The sequence below is a fragment of the Crocodylus porosus genome, unplaced genomic scaffold, assembly GCF_001723895.1.
Source record: "Crocodylus porosus isolate Cpor-Errol unplaced genomic scaffold, CroPor_comp1, whole genome shotgun sequence".
Classification (NCBI taxonomy): Eukaryota; Metazoa; Chordata; order Crocodylia; family Crocodylidae; genus Crocodylus; species Crocodylus porosus.
Window position 1 is genome coordinate 10,066,163 of NW_017728926.1, and position 18,903 is coordinate 10,085,065.

An 18,903-nucleotide genomic window follows, 5' to 3' on the forward strand; every position below is an offset into this window, starting at 1 on the left:
CTGGGGCTGGGGCTCTCCCCCGTGCCCTGGGGGCATCTGCATGCTTGACTCCGTGCTGCTGGAGCCTGCCCCCGCTGCCCTGGCCTGGGAGCACCGGTGAGGCTGGAGCTGCGGCCAAGGTAAGAGCCTGCTGCAGCGGGGTGGCAGCTGCCTGCGCTGCTGTCTGGCCGCCTTGCCGGAGGCCCAGGAATAGGTGGGGCTGGGTGAAGGGAGCAGATGCTGAGACCTGGCGGGGAGGAGAAAATGGTGCATGCGTGTGTCCAGGATCTGCATCCAGGGGAAAACAGGCTTTCCTCGTCCCCCCTCTGTAACTGCAAATGCCAGCACTGATGGAGCAAACCTCCCCTGTTTAGGAGGCGTTTGCAACCTGGTGATTGCAGCTGCTGCCTATGCAGGGACCTGGGGGAGGAGGGGACGACTGTGGGGCAAGTGTCTTAAGCTAAGGAAACCTCTCTTTCTTCCCCTCACCCCTATCTGTCAGTAGGCTTTAAACGCTCAGCCCCTTTCCGGAGAGGGAATGTATTTCAGTCGTTCCCCAGCACCCTGCACTTTGTGAAGATCACTTGCTAAATGTCTTGCGCTTGGTATGTGGTTCTTGCAGTGGTTTTCTCCTGAGCCGATTTGGGGATCTTGCAAAGTCACAGTATCGTGGGGGGAGGGAAGGCATATTTTTCTCCTCTGCTTCTCACTGCAGTCTTGTAAAGGCTGCAAGCTGGCCAGAAAGGATGCTTTGTCTTGGTGGCATCTGGCGTGTAGCTCTTGCTCAGGAATGCTGCCAAGAGGTCTGGAGATGAGAGGTCCAGGCAACCATTGTTGGAGCCGGGTTCCTGACATGGGTGTGGGACCTAATCTCCCCTGTCACTTCCCAGATAGCTGCCTCTGTCAGGACTGTAGGGAGGTGCAGGCTCCTTATCATGGGAGGTGGTGTCTAAGCTGCAATCAGCATTGCTCAAGCCGGCTTCTGATCAATTTTAGTAGACACGAGAGAGATGAGTCTGGAGAACTGCCGGAGACGTCCAGGAAAGTTGCAGCGGTTCCTTTGTTGTAGAAAGGAGGGCTTACTTGGGTCCGCTGCTTTAGCCCTTGTCCCTGCCATAGATTACTTGATAGCTAAAACATTACTCAACATGGGCACCCTTCAACTCCCGGCTCAAGGAGTTGTTAACGGCACGTGGTGCCTGCCTTTTCTAAGTTACCGATCTGGTTCAGAGAGGATAACAGCCAATGCTGGCTGATGGCTGGAGTGAGATGATGAGTTTGCTGCTTGAACGTAGCGAGCAGAAAGCCTTAATCCAGATTGACTGACTGGCAGAAAGGATAGGTGTAGGCTGGGCCGTGGAGGCCAAGCTGCCCTATAATTACTTTAGGAGTGAGTCATGGTCTTGAAGCCTGCCAGGTAGGTTGGTCAGGAGAGGCTCGGTGCTTGCCCCCTCCTTGCTACAGCTCTGGGGCTTCTCCCTTCAGCTGGGGGGTGGCTTTCCCTGAGCCCCGGCCCGATTGCCCACATCCGCAGCGCGGGCTGGACCTGCATCCGCCCCCCGGCACCAACTGCTTGTTAAGGGGGAGAGGGGAAAAACTGATGGTAGCGCTAGGCATGTGTGGTGTGACCCAGCGTAGGCTGAATGAAAGGAGAGAATATACCAAAGAAAACTGAATGTCAGGAATAAGTCACAGCGTTTGGGAGACGAACAGTTGGTTGTAGGAGAAACAATGTGAAGGGGGAGAGTGCAAGGGGATCTAGAAGGAAAAGAAAAGCCTAGGTGAGGAAAAGCAATGACAGGTCTTATTTATAACAGATTGGTTTGGGGAACATCCTGGCTGTGACCTAATTATGGTTTCTAACCAGAAATGCTCCTGGCTGGCTAGGGAGATGGGCGCCCCTACGCAGGCCTGTCTTTTGAATGCTATGTTTTCCTGCCCCCTTTCCTTGCCCTGCTCCTGGTGGGTCTGAGCTGTCCCAGAGTGGAGCGTTCAATGGCTCTAATGGGGAAAAGTGGCAGTGTTGTCTTGTAAGCTCAAAGTAGCCATGAGCTGCAGAGTCGAATCTGTTTTTATGGTGGCTTGGGGCTGGGGCTTGCCTGTGGAGGCTCTTGCTATTAGACCCTGCTTTGCCACCCGGGAGAGGCTGGCTGTGACGGGGGGACACCAGAGTGGTGCTGGCATTAGCAGGCAAAGGTCGCTGGGACGAGCTCTCATCCGCCTGCGCTGGGATCCCTGCTTGGCCCCTGCTGCTGCCTGCTGGAGAACAATTTCATGGATGGCTTGGGGTTACTGCTGCTAAACAGATGATCCCCGGCGAGGTGCACGTCTGCCTGACAGGATGACAAACGAGGAGTAGATCCAAGCAAAGCCAGCCGAGCTCATCTGGCTGGGTGAGGTGGCCGGGGGAGCTCGGGGATGGGAGGCTTTCTCTGCATCTCCCGCTCGTTCCTGAGACGCCTCTCGGGCTGCTTGCTCCCCCAGGGTTGGGGGAATGAGGAAGCTCAGCTCAGGCCTCCATCTGGGGCCATCTGCAACCGACTCCAGGAAGGAGGATGCTGGAGTGGGGCCCTGTCCCTAGAGCTGCCACGGAGCTCATCCTGGGTGCTTTTGGGATGTGGACTTGCTCAGTGAATATTTGGGGAAAGTGCCCTGCTCGCAGGGGACAATAGCAGGGTACTTGCGATTAGGCAGAAGCCCCTGGCAGCTGCAGGCTGAGACGGGTGGGTTGTCAACCATTAGAGCCCTGCAGGGAGGAGGCTGGAGGGGTCCTGCCTGGACACTGAAATTCCCAATTTTGCCTTTCCTCCCTGAGTCATCTTGCAGACGGGAGTTCTTGCTTCCAGAGCTGCAGTGCCGCAGCACGGCGCTGCCCTAGCTGTTATCCTGCTGGCCCCGCGACTCCTCGCCGCGTAGACACTGAACCCTCTTTAACAAACCTGGTTCCCCAGCGCGTCTGCCTGGGGCCGGTGGGGCTGCTCTTCTTGGTGTGACCGGGCTTTCTGGAGTAGTTTTCTGGGGGCTGGGAGGAAGCTCTCCAGAGAAGAGCACTGGCGCTTGTTGAAGCTTCAGGTCCAAGTGGCAAGGAGGAGCATGGACTCAGGTGGGCGCTGCCTGGTGACGTGCTGTCCCCAGTGCGCTCCCCTCCAGTTGAATTGCAATGGAGGAAGATTCTGGCGTGGATTTTAATTCACTTTGTTTCCTTCCCGTAGACCTGCACTTTGCAGCACGCTGTGCAATTGCGTACTGAAAATATCCGCCTGCCCTGGAGAAGCCAGCTGGGCTGAGAAGCAGCTTCTGTCCCCGAGCTCCTCAAAATCTAAAGCCACAAGAAGAGGCTTGGGGGGACAGAAATAACCCCTCTCCTTTAGGCAGGGTCTGGTGGTTGTATGCGAATGTCTCGCATCTCCACCCTGCACCCCCGCAGCGCCATTGCTTCGTACCTGCCCCTGCTCTCCGCAGGTCTGTCCACAGCACCTGTCACCTACAGAAGCTTATGCCTCTCTGGATGAGCAAGCCCCCAAGGGGCCCCCCTGCCTTGCCTTCTGCCTGCCGGTGGGATGGTAACGTGCCACAGCTAAGAAACCTGGCAGTGTCATGGCTCTGGCGTTAGTGCCTCGATTACCCTCGGGCTCTACGGTTAATTCCTCCTTGATCCAACCTGGGCAGCTCCTGCCTCTTGGGACTAGTTTCAGGCTGGCACCAAACTTGAGCAACACTGCAGCAGTTACTCGGTCCATGTTTTTAGTAATAATCAGACCTAGCACTTTACTAGTGTTTCTTCAGAAGCATGGGATTTAAAAAAAAAACCAACCTAGTATCATTTCCCCCTGTCCCCCATTTCTGCAGGGAGGGAGGGGAAAAGTGAGACACATGGGAGGTGAAGTGAGTTGCCCAAGGTCAGGGCTGTGGCAGTGACAAAGGGGAATGAAGGTCTCTGCTGGGCCAGTGCTCATGTCATTAGGCCACAGGCCTTCCTTTTTCTTAAAGTGACACCTTTGATTGATTGGTAGTTGATAGCCCCGGCGAGGAGGAGGTAGACAAAGATTAGAGCCATTCGGGCCTCTTCCAGGCAGCCTCAGCTGCATACTGGGCTAGATGGCATCCTTGGCAGAGCCTGGTGCCTGGATCTGCAGCAGCGTCTCATCCGGAGAGCTGTTTCAGATGCTCATTGCTTGCTGGATGTTAATGAGTTTATGTGTGTTATGCAAAAATCCTCCCCCCCTCGGTGCTTCCCCTTCTGGTGGTGCGGGAGGAGAGGCACCTGGGGATTGCAGATCTGCTCAAGGAGAAATAATTGCATTGACCTTTGCTGCACCTGCCTCCTTAAATGGTGTTTTTCCCCAGCTGGTTTCGATCCAGGGTCTTTAACCTGTTCCCGGCCCTATAACCCCTGCCCCTGCTGTATCTTTGGCTGTGAAGTGGTGTTAAACGGCCAGAGGGGGTTCAGCGTTGTAGCATCATGGCCATCAAAGCTTTGGGGGGGGGGGGGTTGGAGGGGTCTCTATTCACCAGTCTGGCCTGTGCACAGGGCAGAGGAGCAGGAACTCCCTTAACCCTTAGCTTTGGGCAGGTGGCTTCCCCTCACAGTGCCTCAGCTTGTCCCTCTGTGAAATGGGGAGGATGATGCTTGCCACAGGGCAGCTGCTGGAACCGCGGTATTTCAGTAGAGCCCTATTTGAAGCACCGCTGATTTTGTCATGGGGGGGCAGCTGTGGGCAGTCTCTGGCTGCTTGAGCCAACAAGGGCTGGGGGGTGTCAGAAAAAACACCTCCTCCCTGAGAGGGGATTCACTCTCGCTGCAGCACGAAACCCGCTAACACAGGGGTTCACACGCTGCTGACTGCCCTCTGCCCAGGGCTCAAGCCAGGGATTCGGGTTGTCCTGCCACTGTGCCCCCCTTGCCCAACACAAGCGGGTGCTGGGTGGGGAGGGGTTGGCGGGTGGTTGCTCTCCAAGGTGCTGGTGGATTCAAGGGGCGGCCCAGCTCCCAGCCCATCCCCAGGCCAGGGCCCAGGGCCTCTCCAGGGGCATTGCGAGGCCCTTGAATGATGCTGGCAACGGAGCCCACCATGGCCCCAGGCTCCCCCTTCCCTGCTCCCAGGCCAGCGCACCAGTGTTCAGCCCGGGGGGCCAAGCCAGTGCCCTGAGGATGTTGTACAGGGGCCTTCCAGCCTGTCTGTGCCCCCGTCCTCACCCGCTGCTCCCCGCGCCTCCCACCCTTGCCCACCACAGCACCCTATATGACAGCAGTCTCATCTGCCCCCAGACCCCACAGCATTTGCAACCGCCCCTGACCCGTGGTGCCTCTACGTCCCTTCCTCTGCTGCGTCCCCAAGCCTACAGCCACCTCCGAGTAGCCCCCCACCTTCCTTCCCATCTCCACCCCCCCTTACCTCCTAGCCTGGGGCCCCTCCAGCACTGGGGGGAGCAGCGTCTGCTCACTAGCCATGCCCTCTCCCTCATCTGCATAAAGGCAGGCAGGGCAAAGGACTTCCCCCGTTGGCAGCGTTGGCCGCTGCGCTCTCCGTGTCCATGTGCCCCCCCACAGCGCTAGGCCCCGGGCTAAAGCCGCTCCTCCGTAGGCGCCATCCGTAGGTGCGTGCCCGTGGCTCTGGGCTCTCGGGAGGGGTCTTGCGCTGCTTGCCCTGGGCTCTGGGGCAGCTGAACGACCACGGCAAATGAGGCAATGGGAGGGCTCGAATGGGGGGTCATCCCCTCTGGTGCCTCGAGGCAGCAGTGCCCCGTGCAGGCTCCGGTTCTTCCCTGCAGACGCGTGCACGGGGGATTCGTTCCAAAGCAAAGTGCCGGCTCCCATCCCCGCCTACAGGCAGGTTGCACTAACAACCCTGTCTCTCCCTCTCTCGCTCTCCCTTGTTCTTTCCACTTGCAGTAAAATATCTGGCATGGAGCTCAGCCAAGACGGCGTATAACAACAGCACGTAGGAGCGCGCGAGTGCAGCGCGCTTCCGACAGAGCCGGGGCGGCTGCTGCTCGCACCTCCCGGTCCAAACGAAGCCCTGCGTCTGGGGGAGGCTGCTTGCGCCGAGCTCCACAATCGTGGGTGGACGGGAAGCCAAATGAGGGAATCTTGATGCGGAACGAGGGCTGTTAACCCTGGGGTAACCTGCCCCGGGGCTCTTTGCTCCCACCGGCTCGCCTGCGTGCTACGAAGGGTACGGCTCTTCCCGTAGGCTAAAAACAACCCTGCAGAACACAGAGCTCACCCTCCTCTCCTTCCTAGCTGCAGGGACAGGACCGAAGAGGCCGTAGTCGTCATGAAGAAGAAAACAGGGAATGGGAGGGGACCCGAATCGGCGCTGCACCAACAGAGAGCCAGGGTCATCACCAGATTTGCTGAGGTGAGATCCTGGATGGACCCTAAGCCCTTGCTGCTGTGTTCAGCCTTTAGCAGGGTCATGGCAACACCCAAAGGTTTTAGGCCTGGCAGCCTAGAGGCAAGGCGTGATGGTGTGGCAGCAGGGAAGGGGTGGGTATCTATCTAAGGGACTTCCCTGGCCCCTGGTTTCATACCCTCTGCCTGCCTCACAACGTCCCTGAGAGTCAGCACAGGCCTCCTGGGGGGGCCCAGAGGGACGCAATGATTTGCCCGTGCTCATGCAGGCAGAGCTGGGGACTGAGCCTGAGTTTTCCAGCTCCCAAGGGAGGGCGGGATTCCTTCCCCTTCTTTTCCCCCAAAGCAGGAAGGCAGCAGATGGGATTAAAAACTGTAGGGCCTGGGGCAAATGATTTCTCGCCCCGGCTCAGTTTTCTCCTAAGAGCAGGGTGCTGCCTCACTGCCTCTGAGCAATGGTAACGCAGGCAGTCGTTTTCACTAAGTCCAACATGCCTTTATGTTTTTTGGGGACTCCTCTGTCTGCCCATGTTTGCCGTGGGCGCTGAGAAGCTGGAGAGAGCAAGAGGCAAGGTCTCATTCAGTCTCCGTTCTGCTGTGTAACTGGACACAACTGCCCCCCTGCTCTCCCAGAGGCTACGAGGCAGCTGGCATCCTTCATGATGCCGGCGACAGCCCTTATCACGCCACGGTGATCTGTTGGGGGTCGCTGCAGGAAGAGCAGAGCAGTGACCCCTCTTACCTGGGAGAAGGCCCCTGTGGGAAGGTATTGGTGGTTGTGAGAGCAGCAGTAACCATAGCAATGCAGAACTCGCCGTGGGTAGCCAAGGAAAAATCAGCTGTTAGCCCAGCCCGCATCTTCCTCCCTCTTTGCCAAGGCCACTTCTGCAGTGCGATGCATTGTGAATGAAACCGCGTCTTACTCAGCTCTGTCCCAGTTCATCCCGAAGTAGCAGAGGGTTATTGCTCAGGGTTATTGGGGCAGGGCTGCACTGCCGGGGTCTGTAATGGATGCTGCAACCTTTTCTGTAGAGCAGCCACTCCAGCCGCTGGGTGCTGACTCCTGCTTTACCAGCCCGGGGACCTGTTTCCTTCTGCCCTCCCGGCATCCGGGCGAAGAGTAGGCCTGGCTGATGGAAGTGGTAAATCACACCGTGTGTTTAGGGCTACTTACGCCACAAGGCAGCTCCACTTGACACGTAAGAGCGTGAAGAGCCTCTAGCCATTTGAGGTGACGTCTGCTGTCCGCTCTAGCACATCTGTCCCCGCGCTCCTCAAAATCTAAAGCCACAAGAAGAGGCTTGGGGGGACAGAAATAACCCCTCTCCTTGGAGATGTGCAATCTCCAGTCAGAATCAGAGCTGGGGCTCATATACAACATTCAGATCCATGTTCAGATCTTGAAGTCAGCCCTCTCTTCCCCAACCCGTGAGCCTGAATGTGCCTGAATCTGGAGTAAGGGATCCATGTGGGTGTGTGTGTGAAGGAGCATGGGGCACCTGGATTTCCTGTGCTGGTTAATACAGTCTCCCAAATCCCTGGGAAATGGCTTCTCAAGTAGTTACTGCTAGATGCAAAGTGATGGCAGCTTCTGTGTCCTTTGGATGGCAGGGACATTTTAGGTGGGAGGACTAAAAGAGGAGGATGGGACTTGCCTCACTCCGGGCTACGCAGCAAGTGGCTGGTGAAGCGAGGTCTGCCGGGTGCTGGTACGATGTCTCCTGGCGCGGCAGAAACCTGCGGGAGGTGGAAAGCTGGAATACAGAGGCAGCTAACAACGGGGCGGGGATGAGAAAAGCAGCACTGTCTGGAAACCGAGGCACTGGCGTGTTCCAGCTTGGTTTCACCTGTGGGAAGAGCCCAGCCCTGCTGAGGCTGGCTCTGCCCCCCGCACCTCAAACGGGGCTTTATTTGGCATTTATTAGACTGAAAAGCATTAACCCCCATTGCCTGTGGTGAGACTTTCCTCTCTCCCCCAGTACGTGGGCTCATTCACTGTGGAGGACCTGGAACTCCAGCAGAAGGTGTGGATGATTGAGCAGCAACTCCAGGCTCTGAAGGTCAGGGGACTTTGACCATCGCGGAGGGGCAGGTTATTCGGTAAACTCCTGGAAAAGGGTCCTCATGTAACTGGGAGACGCCCACAGCTGCTGCTGCTGGGTTTACACCACAGAAAGGTCTCCCACCCCAAGAGCTCTGGGAGCAGGAAAGACGAACTGGTTGTGTGACTTGTAGGAGAACGTATCGGCTTGGAGCTCTTGAAGCTGCTCTGGTGTCAGGAGCAGCTTGCTGCATCCCAGAGGTGACCCGCAGAGCCCCGCAGCTGAGGAGCCCCTTCCTCGCCCTACTAGTACTCCACCTGGCTTGTGAATGCAGGGATCTCAACCCTGGCCAGCAGATCCAGGCAGGACAGGCTGGAAGCCACAAACACCTGCCTTCCCCAGCAGGGCCAGGATGGGGATGACTGAATAGGATTCTCACACTTTCCCTCTGGATACAGGACTGTCCTAGACGGAGATCTGTCGTCGTGAAGTTCAGTCTGCAGGGCCTGAAGATCTACAGTGCTGAGGGGGAGGTAAGGTGTATCAGCACACAGCGCCGTGTGCGCGTGAGATACAAACCTGTGGAGCAGGGGTTCCCATCCCCATCAGACTTGAGGCACCCTGCAGAAAAAGCCGGCTCTTAGTTTTCACCGATTTTTTTTTTTTTTGACTACAGAAAAATAACAGAGCAATTTTGCTGCTGCAAATAACTCAGAGAGGCCACAACTGGCCAGAGTGTTTTTGACCCAGTCAATCCCTATTTGCAATCTCTGGGTTTATTTTGCGATTTGTGCACAGGTGTTTGCGGTGCCACCCTGGCTAAGAATTGCTTCTGTAAAGCCTAGAGATGCGGTCCAAATGGTTCTGGATTCAAACCAAGGCTGCTAGGCAATGGGGAGGGGGGCATCGCCCCTCTAGACTGGGGTTGGGGAGCAGTTCCCTAGCACAAGGGCACGGGTTTCCTGCAGCAGTTGTGGGGTGGTGCTGTTTCTCAGCATAACGCTTAATGCAGCCCACTGTGGAGAACAGAGCCAGTCCTCTGAGGACTAGTGGCAGATGGTCTCAAAGCTTGAGTCTGCAGCTGCTTCTGGGGTGGGGACTTACTTCTGCCGTGCCAACACTAGTCTTGGCCTGGAAGTCCCAGTTTCAGGCCTTGCTGGCAGCCCAAGCAGCACTGGCTCTGTTGACACAGACCCAGCTGACACAAGAGACCAGGATCTCTGGTGGGATTCTTCACTCCTCAGCTTCTCGACGCCAGGAAAGGACTGCAGCAGGGCAGTCTGGCAGAGGGTTGGCCCTTGCCCTGCTGTTAGCTGCAGAGCCCGTGTTCTCCGCTCCTTTTCTTTCAGACGCTGCTGATGGCTCATGCCCTGAGACGGATCCTCTACTCCACGTGGAGGCCCACAGACTGTCAGTTTGCCTTTGTGTCACGAAATCCACGCAGCCCAGCCAGCAAGCTCTTCTGCCACCTCTTTGTGGGGAGCCAGCCTGGAGAGGTACCCAGCATGTGTGTGCGTCTAATGGGACCTGGTTCCTCTGTGCCTGGACTGCCATAAGCTTCAGTACTGCACAGGCTCCAGGCCCCCGTGTGCCCTCAGCTTACTGGGGATGCACTCTCCACTTAAAAGCAGTGCCCTGCCCTCTAACTCTTACATGTAGAACTGCAGCAGCTTCGTCTATCCACCCCACTGTGACCTACCCCAAGCTACAGACAGGAGACAATAGCTGCTCCTTGGCATAGCAGTGCCCCCCAGCACTGCTGTCCTCATCCTGGGGGCAGCTCTAAAAGGTGGGCAGGTTGTTCACAGCATGCTTCTCCTTGTTGTTGCCCTTTTAAGCAACGTGCCAATGCCAGTCTGCTCTGGCATCACTTGGTCTATCATTTGCCAGTACCCTTGGCTTCTTGCTGAATAGCCTAACACCACAGAGGTGGTTCTTCTCTCTTGATTGTTTCCTTACGTGTTATCTCGGGCTCAGACTGTCCATATAGCACTGTATCTTGGCTCTGCTGAGAAAGGGCACTGTCTCTGACTTAGTTCACATTGAGTCCTGCAGGCCTTCCTCCTGCCCCCAACTCCCCCATAAGCTCAGTTTCTGCTCCTTGAAGTCTAACTTGCATGTTAGCTACAGGAGGGGACCCCCCCTCACCCCCCACTTGGCTAAAGGTGTCTTGTTACTTGGTCCAGAGCTCAGCTGAGTCAGATGACTAATGAAAATGCACTTTGAAGGGAATGCATGTCAGTGTGGTGGGGCACACCTACCTCTGTGGGTGGGGCAGATAGGGCTCCCCGCACCTGGTGAGCTCCTGTGGGACATGAATCTTTGCCAAAGGAGCTCATCAGTGAAAGAAGAGTGCGCGGTGACCCTCAGCACAGAAGCATTCCCAGGCACATGCAGCCCTGTCTCAGGGCCCAGAGGTTGAAGGATCCTCTGGTGTGTCCTGGGTCATCATCTGAGCTGGAAACCAGTTGAGCCTGCGTGGTGGGCCCCAGCCGTGGGCAACAGGCTGAAGGGTGAGGACTGCCACGCTGAGCAGCGAGGAAGTGCCCTTGGTCTCACAGGGAATGGTTTTTCTTCCTGCCAGGTCCAGATCTTGCATCTGCTTCTGTGCCGCTCGTTCCAGCTCTACTACCTCCTCGTGCACCCCGAGGAGCAGGCCAAGCCCCCTGCTAGCCCTGCCCCGGGGGAGCCAGGGAGGCTGCTGGGAGTGCCCCTGGGGGCCGGAGTGGTGAGAGAGCCACTCAATCCAGAGGAGGTTTCCCAGAACGTCAACGCGCTGGTGTCCTTCCGCAGGCTCCCCTGTCCCACCGACTCGGGCTCCTTGGGCAGCGTGGTAAGTGGGCTCTTCCTTGGGGTGTTGCTGCAATCTGCCTCCCAGACTTTGGGTGTCTTTCCTCCCATCATTGACCATGCTGAGGGGTGGGGGAGCAAAGGCCATGGGGAACTCTTCCATGGTAGAGGTCCTGTCATCTATGGGCAACAGCTGGAGCTGCAACAAAAGAGCCAACCAGCCAGTGTCCCAGAGCAGGGGGCAGCCACCTACCGCCTGTGGGCTGGAGCTGGCCTGCCAACCTGCCAAGTGACGGCATTCGGGCCGTTGTTCTCGAGGCAAATTGCTTCCTACTGAACTGCTTGGCAAGACTGGTTCCTTCCTTGAGGCAGCACACTCAGCCCTGGGGAGGGAAACGTGGTCCTTTGGCCCATGGCAGCCCTCTGCAAAAGGCTTGCAGGCATGTCCAGTCCCCTTTGGATACAATGAGGATGGGGGGAAAGTGAGGAGTGTCTGTTAAGCTGGAGAGTGGAGGCCACGCGGGATACAGAGGGGTCCCAGATGAAACAGAAGCCCAGAAGTGCTTCCCTACAGCAATGTACAAATTAGGTGAGCAAGACTGTGAAGCTCGGTGCTGGTTTTGATCTCAGGGGGCACCTATAAATCTGTTCACAGCTGGCCGTCCTCTGAAGGCCCAGCAGCATCTCTAGCCCATGAGTTAACTGGACCCTTTCCGTATGATCAGGGAGAAGGGAGAGCCGTCCAGAGGGCATTGCAGCGCAGAGGAGAGGAACACAAAATGACACTGGAGCTAGTGTGGCTCCTTTAAAGCTAATTGCTCAGCAGAGTTGGATGCCTTCCTGGTCTCTGCAGACTCAGGGACATAATGGGCCTGGAGTCCACCAGGAACCATGTGCTTAGCATGGCTGAGCTGGGATGTGGTTTGCCTTGTCCTCTTGTGTGGGGTGCTGTGTGCTCCGGGCAGTGTTTTGCTCTTCCGTTTGGCAATATCTCCCGCCGGTGATGGATACAGATCTGCTCTGGCCTGTGCCTGTAGGAGAGGAGACTGGAACTGGAGGAGAGGGAGGATGTGGGGAGCTCTCGCCCATGGAATCCATACTACTCCCCGATCCTGGTGCGCAAGAAGGCAATTCGCAGCAAGGTCATCCGCTCGGGGGCTTATCGGGACTGCAGCTACGAGGTCCAGCTTCATCAGTCTGCCCGGGAAATGTGTGAGTTACAGGGGCAGGGCAGGAGGCACCAGGGGTGGGGAAGGACTTGTATTTTTTAAAAAACGATGACTTCAATTATGTCCATCATGACTTCTCAATGAAAATACTATGCCTGTGGCCACTGTATGCTTCTATAGAGCCAGGAGTGACTAGAGGGGCTGTTCATGGCCCACGGGTTGTGTGGATGCTGCTTTGTGTGTAATGGGGGTTTCTTGTCTGCTATGCCTTGAGCGACTGCAGCACCTTCAGGAAGGCAGAAGTCATCTTTAGTCCTTGCAACTAACTACTCAAGGACAAACCTTGGGCTCCTAGGCCAGCCCATCAACAAACAAACCATCTTGTAACGTATCTGAAAGCGTGTGCTGAGCATGTTGTGCTTTCACCTGATGCTACCAGACCATCTTGCAAAGCTCAGTTCATGTCAATTGGAGGAGGGTGGAATGGAGGCACAGAAAGCTCTGCGTCCTTGGTGCTCCTGGGAGGGACACGCGCAGTGGGCAGGGCCTGCTTGGGAACGTGCACCAAACCCGGAAATGCAGTGGTGAGGCTGATAACTGCCCTACCACCCCCTGCCAGGCATGCCCCTGGAGCAGGCAACAGCATCTCTGTCTGTCTCGATAGAGATCTAGAGGGAAGCCATTTTGGGGTTGCCCCCCCCGCACCAAACAGGTTTGGTGCGTGTGAGCAGGAGTGGATGGATGGGGTGTACTCAAGAGCATCCCTGCTCTGGAGGTGTGGTCTAGCCATACCCTTTGTGGCCCAAGAGGCCTGATGACCTCCTATGATAAATCATACAGCTACAGTAAGGGGAAACGAATACTATTGTGTTCTCATTTTCCGTCACACAAGTCAGCTGTGAGGACCTGTTAAGAGAGAGTCTTTGTATAGCAACCTCTCTAAGGCCAGGATAGAGTCCCTTGGACAGGCAGTGATGAGGACACCATAAAAATTTAGGTAGATTTGTAACTGTGCTATCGGGAAAATAACTTGTTGAAAAGTGAGGTTCTGCTTCTTTGATGTCTGCTTGTTAAACCTCCATCTCCTTCTTGCCACTGCAGTTCACACAGGCTGGGATAACAAGGGTGGCAAGAGCAACTTGGTTTACCTGACAGAAAATGAGAGCATCCTGATGGAGAACACCTGGTCTTTTTCTGGGATTGCCAGGTGAGTACTTGGCTCTGCAGGTTTCCTGGCACTTCTACCATTCACCTGCCTTTCCCATCCCTTACCTCCTCTGTGTTAGGGAGGAAGTCAGTCCATTTTCTGTGCATTAACCCCTCTATTGTGAATGACCTCCTCTTGGCTCTTCAGCCGGGGCTGAACACAGCACATTCAGCAAAAAGAAAAGCAGTGACCTCTACCTCTTAAGCAAAAAGACTGTTGGCACTAGCTGGTAGCAGTAACATGGTGTTGTCATCTTACGTAAGCCAGATGCTAAAGGGGGGCCCAGCATATCTAGTTAATGTGGTGCCTTTATGGGGCAACAAAGCTGAAGAAAAATTTGGTGACTGCAAGGTGATGCTGTCCAAACATGTTGGCGCAGAGTTTGTATCCAGTCTTATTTCCTCCATGCAGCAGTGGCGGCTTTAGCCTCTGTGCTGTCTGCCATAATCTTTTTCATCTGCTCTTGTCCAAATAGAAAGAGACCATCCTTGTCAACACAGAGGAAGAGACCTCTGCTTAGGGCCATCCTTAATGGCCTTAGTCAGAGCAGCCGGAGAGGAAAGCCCATGCCTCATTTCTGTCTCTGATTTTCATCTGCATCTTGGAAAAGCCAAAACCTTCCATGTCACTAAATCTTCCTCGCCATACCCCCGTGTACAAAGTAGCCTGAAGTTCCATGGCCCGTCTTGGTGAAGGGGACCTGCATGTGGCCCCTTTCTAGGAAGTGGAAGAAGTGTCCAGCACAGTCTCATCTCATCTGCGTGTTTTGCAGAGCTTCCTCCTCAAGTTGGTCATACCCCAAGAGCAGACCCCGTTCTGGATGAGCGGACTGATCTCTGGGTGGGGGGAGGAGAGCTTCCCAGACTCCCGTGCAATGCCTCTTGTCCTACCTTTTCCCACCTGTCCCACAGGGACTGTGGGATTGAGCTCCTGAGCAAAGACGTTCTAGGAGCCTTCCTCCTTCGAGCAGAGCCAGGATCGGCCAATCAGTGGTGCCTGTCGGTGAGAACGCAGTGCGGTGTCATTCCTTACAACATCTTCAAAAACCACCAGGGCAAGTACTGCGTGGAGGTAAGGGGGTCTTGGGGGCCGAGCGACTCCATTGCCATCTGAGCTGGTCAAGATTCTTCTCTTTCTGGCCATAGCCGAGACGCGTGTTTGTTCGAGAGTCCGGGGCTACCTACTTGGCCTCTCTAGCGGCCCGTGGGTTCCATCCCGGCTTACATGTAGCGTGGAGATAAGTTAAGTTGCCTTTGCCCCTTGGTTTCCCCACCTGGAAAATGGGGAGTGACACCTCGTGGAGATGCTGTGAGGCTTTAATATTACAACACCTTCTCTGAGGCTGCTTACATCAAGAACCTCGTATAATTAAGTCCTCTCAGCAGTAGACTCGGCCAGCCAACTTCACCACGTTGCTGTGCTTCAGCGGGTTGTGCCTGTTGCTGTGATGGAAATGGCCATCTCTCCTTTCAAAGAGGATTTGGGAGGGGTTGAAGGTGCTGAGCTCAGAGCATTGGAGTCTCTGGCTTGCACATTGTCTATGAATGGTGGAGGTGATTTGCTCTCAGAAGGATTCCTATATGCAGGAGCCAGGCGTGCTGTCGTACTGTCTGTTTTGTTTGCTATAGCAGGAAGTCAGTTCTAAGCTGGGTTTTTTCAAATCCTCTCTCTCTCTCTCTCTCTCTCTCTCTCTCAACTCTTGAAGCATTTGAACGCCGAGTTCCCCTGCATGGAGGCGCTGTTGGAACATTACTCCGGGATCCAAGGGGGGGTTTTCTGCTGTCTGACTGCAGGCCGCATGAACCACTGCTACGAAGAGCAAGACTGTGCTGTGGAGAACGGCTGGAGGGAAGAGCTGAGTCCGCGACCGACCCAGTGGGTTTGCAGCCCCAGCAAATCTCCAATAGTCCAACAGGAGCTGGGCTAATGTTTGCTCAGCTTTGAGACTTGGCCCTCTCTGACGTTTCTGGCAGATGCGTGGAATTGTGCTAAGCCAGCCCCGCTGTCCAAGGTGCACCTATGCTTCCTATTTTGGCCATCCTCGTCTGCTAGCCTTTATCTCTCATTCTGTGTTGTGGAGGGTGGGGGAGAGGAAGGGGATGGGTGTTCAAGTTTGCACTTCTAATATTAGCAGTCATTGCTCCAGGTAATAGCCCTAATATCTGATCTCTGAGGAATATTAACCTGTCTTCACTTTGACACTGGGATCTGTTTCAGGCTAGTTGAGTTATCAGTCAGCACCGGTGCACAGGAGTACAGAACTCCTGTTTGGTAGCATTTTACACCTCTCTTTGCACATGATCGAAAGTCCGAGGCAGCAACAAATGGTGCCTATTGTGTGATCCTGGGTAGTTTGCTCCATGCCTGATCCTGTTTCCATTGAATGGCCACCAACTTCAATGGCAGCAGGACTGGGCCCTTGGTATATTCACCCATCCACAGCGTAGCTGAATGCAGAGAAAGTAGACCTGGTGCATAGAAGGGATCTGTTTTTACATAGCCCCTTCCCAAAACACAGCTGCCCTTCAGGGTTCTTCACAGTACTTCTTGATGTTGCTGTTCACATTGGAACGGTTGCCATCTGTACAAGTCCAAGTGTGGTGGCTTGTAACTTGGTGCAGGCTGAGGAGTGAACTTGAACCTTCAGGATCAAAAGTATGAATCTACTACAGCTCCATCCGAAGGAGCAGGTCCTATAGCTGACAGCTGTAACACTCACCCTCTACGGATAAGTCAGGCAAGGACACAGGCTGCATTGAACAGCAGGGTTACACATGCGCTTTTCAGAGGCTAAAAAAGATATTTCTAGTACAATGAGACTGAAATATTTTACTCCCTAGCCCCAGAGCACTTGGGACTGGATGAAAAATGGGCATAAATGGTCAATGCAGCTGCATGCAGCTGGGATTTTACTCTTGCTTTCTGACGTGTTATCTAATACCCTGGAGCCAACTGGCCCCTGAAACTCTCTTCTTAGCAGAAATGTAGCACCTGTGGCAGGCTAGTGAACACTTGCTGGACATTATACAGGATACTGTAGCAGGGTGGGCACTATAAAATCACAGTTATTAAAACCTAGGAACTAACCAAGCAGCTTTTAAAACTACCTTATGCAGAGGACAGACCAACACCCCTGTACAGGAGGATAGGCTGACAGCAGTGGTGGCTGTGCAGTTTGCTTATGCTTGGGATTCTTCCCTGAAATCGTTTTATGGTTTTTGGTCCCATTTGCCATGTCCTTGGTGTCTCCCCAAACCAAACGTTGTATGACAAGGCACTTTCACCCCGCTCCTTTTCTTGTCTAAATGCTTCTCTTCCCCTTCAAGCTTCCAGATTAGCAGAAGACTCACTCATGTGGGAACTGCCTTCTGTGCGGACCCTTTCCTTGCCTTCTGCTGAGCTGGTAGAACTGGAACCATTCTAATGTTAAACCAGTGCTAAGGACCTGATTCCTCATTTCTCAGAGGTGCTAAGTACCTGCAGCTTCCACTCCTGGTAGAGGCACTGTAATCTTGCATATCGGCTCTCACCTAGGGATGGGATGTGTCTGGCTTCTATCTAGTTGTGTCCAGGTTTGTTGGCCAAGTGCTGATGAGCTGCCCAAGCTCTTGTGATGAGTTAAAAGGCAATCGGGACTCGTGGTAGAGGTGATATCTTTTATTAGACCCACAAGATTTTTGCAAAAAAAAAAAAAAAAAATCTTTAATTGCAAGCTTTCGGGCACAAACACCCTTCATCAGCCATTGGAGAAAAGATTGTAAAATTTTTCCTGGATAGAAATGAAAGTTCATATTTCATAGAATTTCCCAGAGGCGTCAGTAGATGGAAAACTTAATGCCTTCAACCCATGCCTTAAAACTCTGGATTTGCCAGCCCCTTTGGCAGGCTGGTACAACAAGCACATGTTTTTGGGTTGGTTTGTTTCTTTTCTTAAGGGTAGTGAAATAGAAATAAGCAGATGATGCAGGAGCAGCAGAATCCCACTTGAAAAAAAACCTTAGTTTCTTGATGTGAATTCTGTGTGTGAGATGATTAGCAGCAACACTTCCACACGCACATCCCAAGGTCTGCTTTGCATGACAGGGGTCTAATGTAGGAGCAGCTGCAGCTAAACAACTCCAGGACTTTCTGATTCCACCTCTGTTACTTATCAAGGTTTAACAACTTCTTGGGGTGTGGGGGGGGGGATGCAGGCCTAATAACAAATCTGTTGGCTACTTTAAAGGGTCAAGTGCCAAACAGACCAAGCTCTCTTTAATCTGGCACAATCTGAGTAAATTCAATGGAATGGATTCATTTTACTGGACTCCACCACCTCAATAGAAAACATTTTCCATCTACAGGCCCTCTAAAATGTATCCTACATCATGCATTCCTTTAGCAAACAACACCCTCTTCTAATTGTGTTTTACATCAATTAGCTTTAAACTTACAATAGGTAATCAGTAGTCCAGTCTCTTTTTATTTAATCTCTAAAAGATAGGATTTTCATTTTTTTTTTCCTGTCGACCCTTACACCAAGGTCTCCATCATCATCACTGCTTCCTGGACGTTGTCCAAATTAAATAGGTTTCTTCAGAAGGAACGACTTGATTAGAGGTGACAAACTGCAGTGTAGGTGGACTCAGAGGTTATGAGATAACTCGGGCCTTGGAAAATGAAGATGCAATTCCCTGCTCTGCTAGGAGATTTCTCAGTAATCTTGTGCAAATCTCTTTGTATCTCAAGTGCTCATCTTTTAAAAGGCGATGATAGCATTCTCTAGTTTTGTTCCATGTTCAACCCTAGATGAGGGGCTGAGACCTTGAAAAACATTGCTTTTTTAATATTCTAAATGGTCTTCAGAAGCTCCTTGGTTTTCCTTGATTTCTAGTAATAACATGCTGCACAGTTATTGAATGCCCATTACTGAGGAGACCCCGCTACCTCCACACCCTTATTTCATTTAAAGTTATAAAAGAAAAAAAGGGGGAAAAAAAAAATCACTGATGGTTGCACCAGCCGTTGCAGAATAATTTGTAAGCCGTGGGGGACTCAGACCACCGCCGGTGGGGCGAGAGCTGGGAAAAGGCCGGCAGCTGCAGAAGTTATTGCTTTTGCATTCAGATGGGTGCCAGTGTTTACAGCGAGTAGAATCTTTTCCCTGACACTTGGCCCAGGGGAAATTACACCCTGGAAGAAAGTGGGTCTGGAGGGAACCGGTTTAATGCAGGCTCTGCACAGAACGGGGATGGGCACTTGCTTCTTTCATGTCACTGAGAAGAAGTATGCGTTGGGATGAGCCTCCCCTTCAGCCCGTCGCCCGCCCTGCTGTCACGCGCGAGGTTAGCAGCGCTCTCCCGTGCGCCCCGTCCTGTTCCA

The 18,903-nt window shown here is 53.9% G+C and overlaps 1 protein-coding gene across 1 annotated transcript; it reads left to right on the forward strand.

The window, feature by feature from the left end:
- The first annotated feature begins 7 nt into the window (after positions 1-7).
- On the forward strand, positions 8-17,255 carry SH2D5 (SH2 domain containing 5). Its single transcript, XM_019541413.1, has 10 exons — positions 8-119; positions 6,224-6,341; positions 8,314-8,394; positions 8,835-8,909; positions 9,726-9,872; positions 10,961-11,209; positions 12,204-12,378; positions 13,437-13,542; positions 14,454-14,613; positions 15,248-17,255. The coding sequence occupies exons 2-10, from the start codon at positions 6,258-6,260 to the stop codon at positions 15,467-15,469; spliced, it is 1,299 nt and encodes a 432-aa protein (XP_019396958.1). The 5' UTR covers positions 8-119; positions 6,224-6,257; the 3' UTR covers positions 15,470-17,255.
- Positions 17,256-18,903: the final 1,648 nt, after the last annotated feature.

What these genes read in the sequence shown, in the direction of transcription:
- SH2D5 (XM_019541413.1), top strand. Translation starts at nt 6,258, where the DNA reads ATGAAGAAGAAAACAGGGAATGGGAGGGGACCCGAATCGGCGCTGCAC. An exon ending in TGGGGAGCCAGCCTGGAGAG is followed by an intron (nt 9,873 to 10,960) that starts GTACCCAGCATG and finishes TCTTCCTGCCAG; the next exon opens with GTCCAGATCTTGCATCTGCT. An exon ending in TCAGTCTGCCCGGGAAATGT is followed by an intron (nt 12,379 to 13,436) that starts GTGAGTTACAGG and finishes TTGCCACTGCAG; the next exon opens with TTCACACAGGCTGGGATAAC.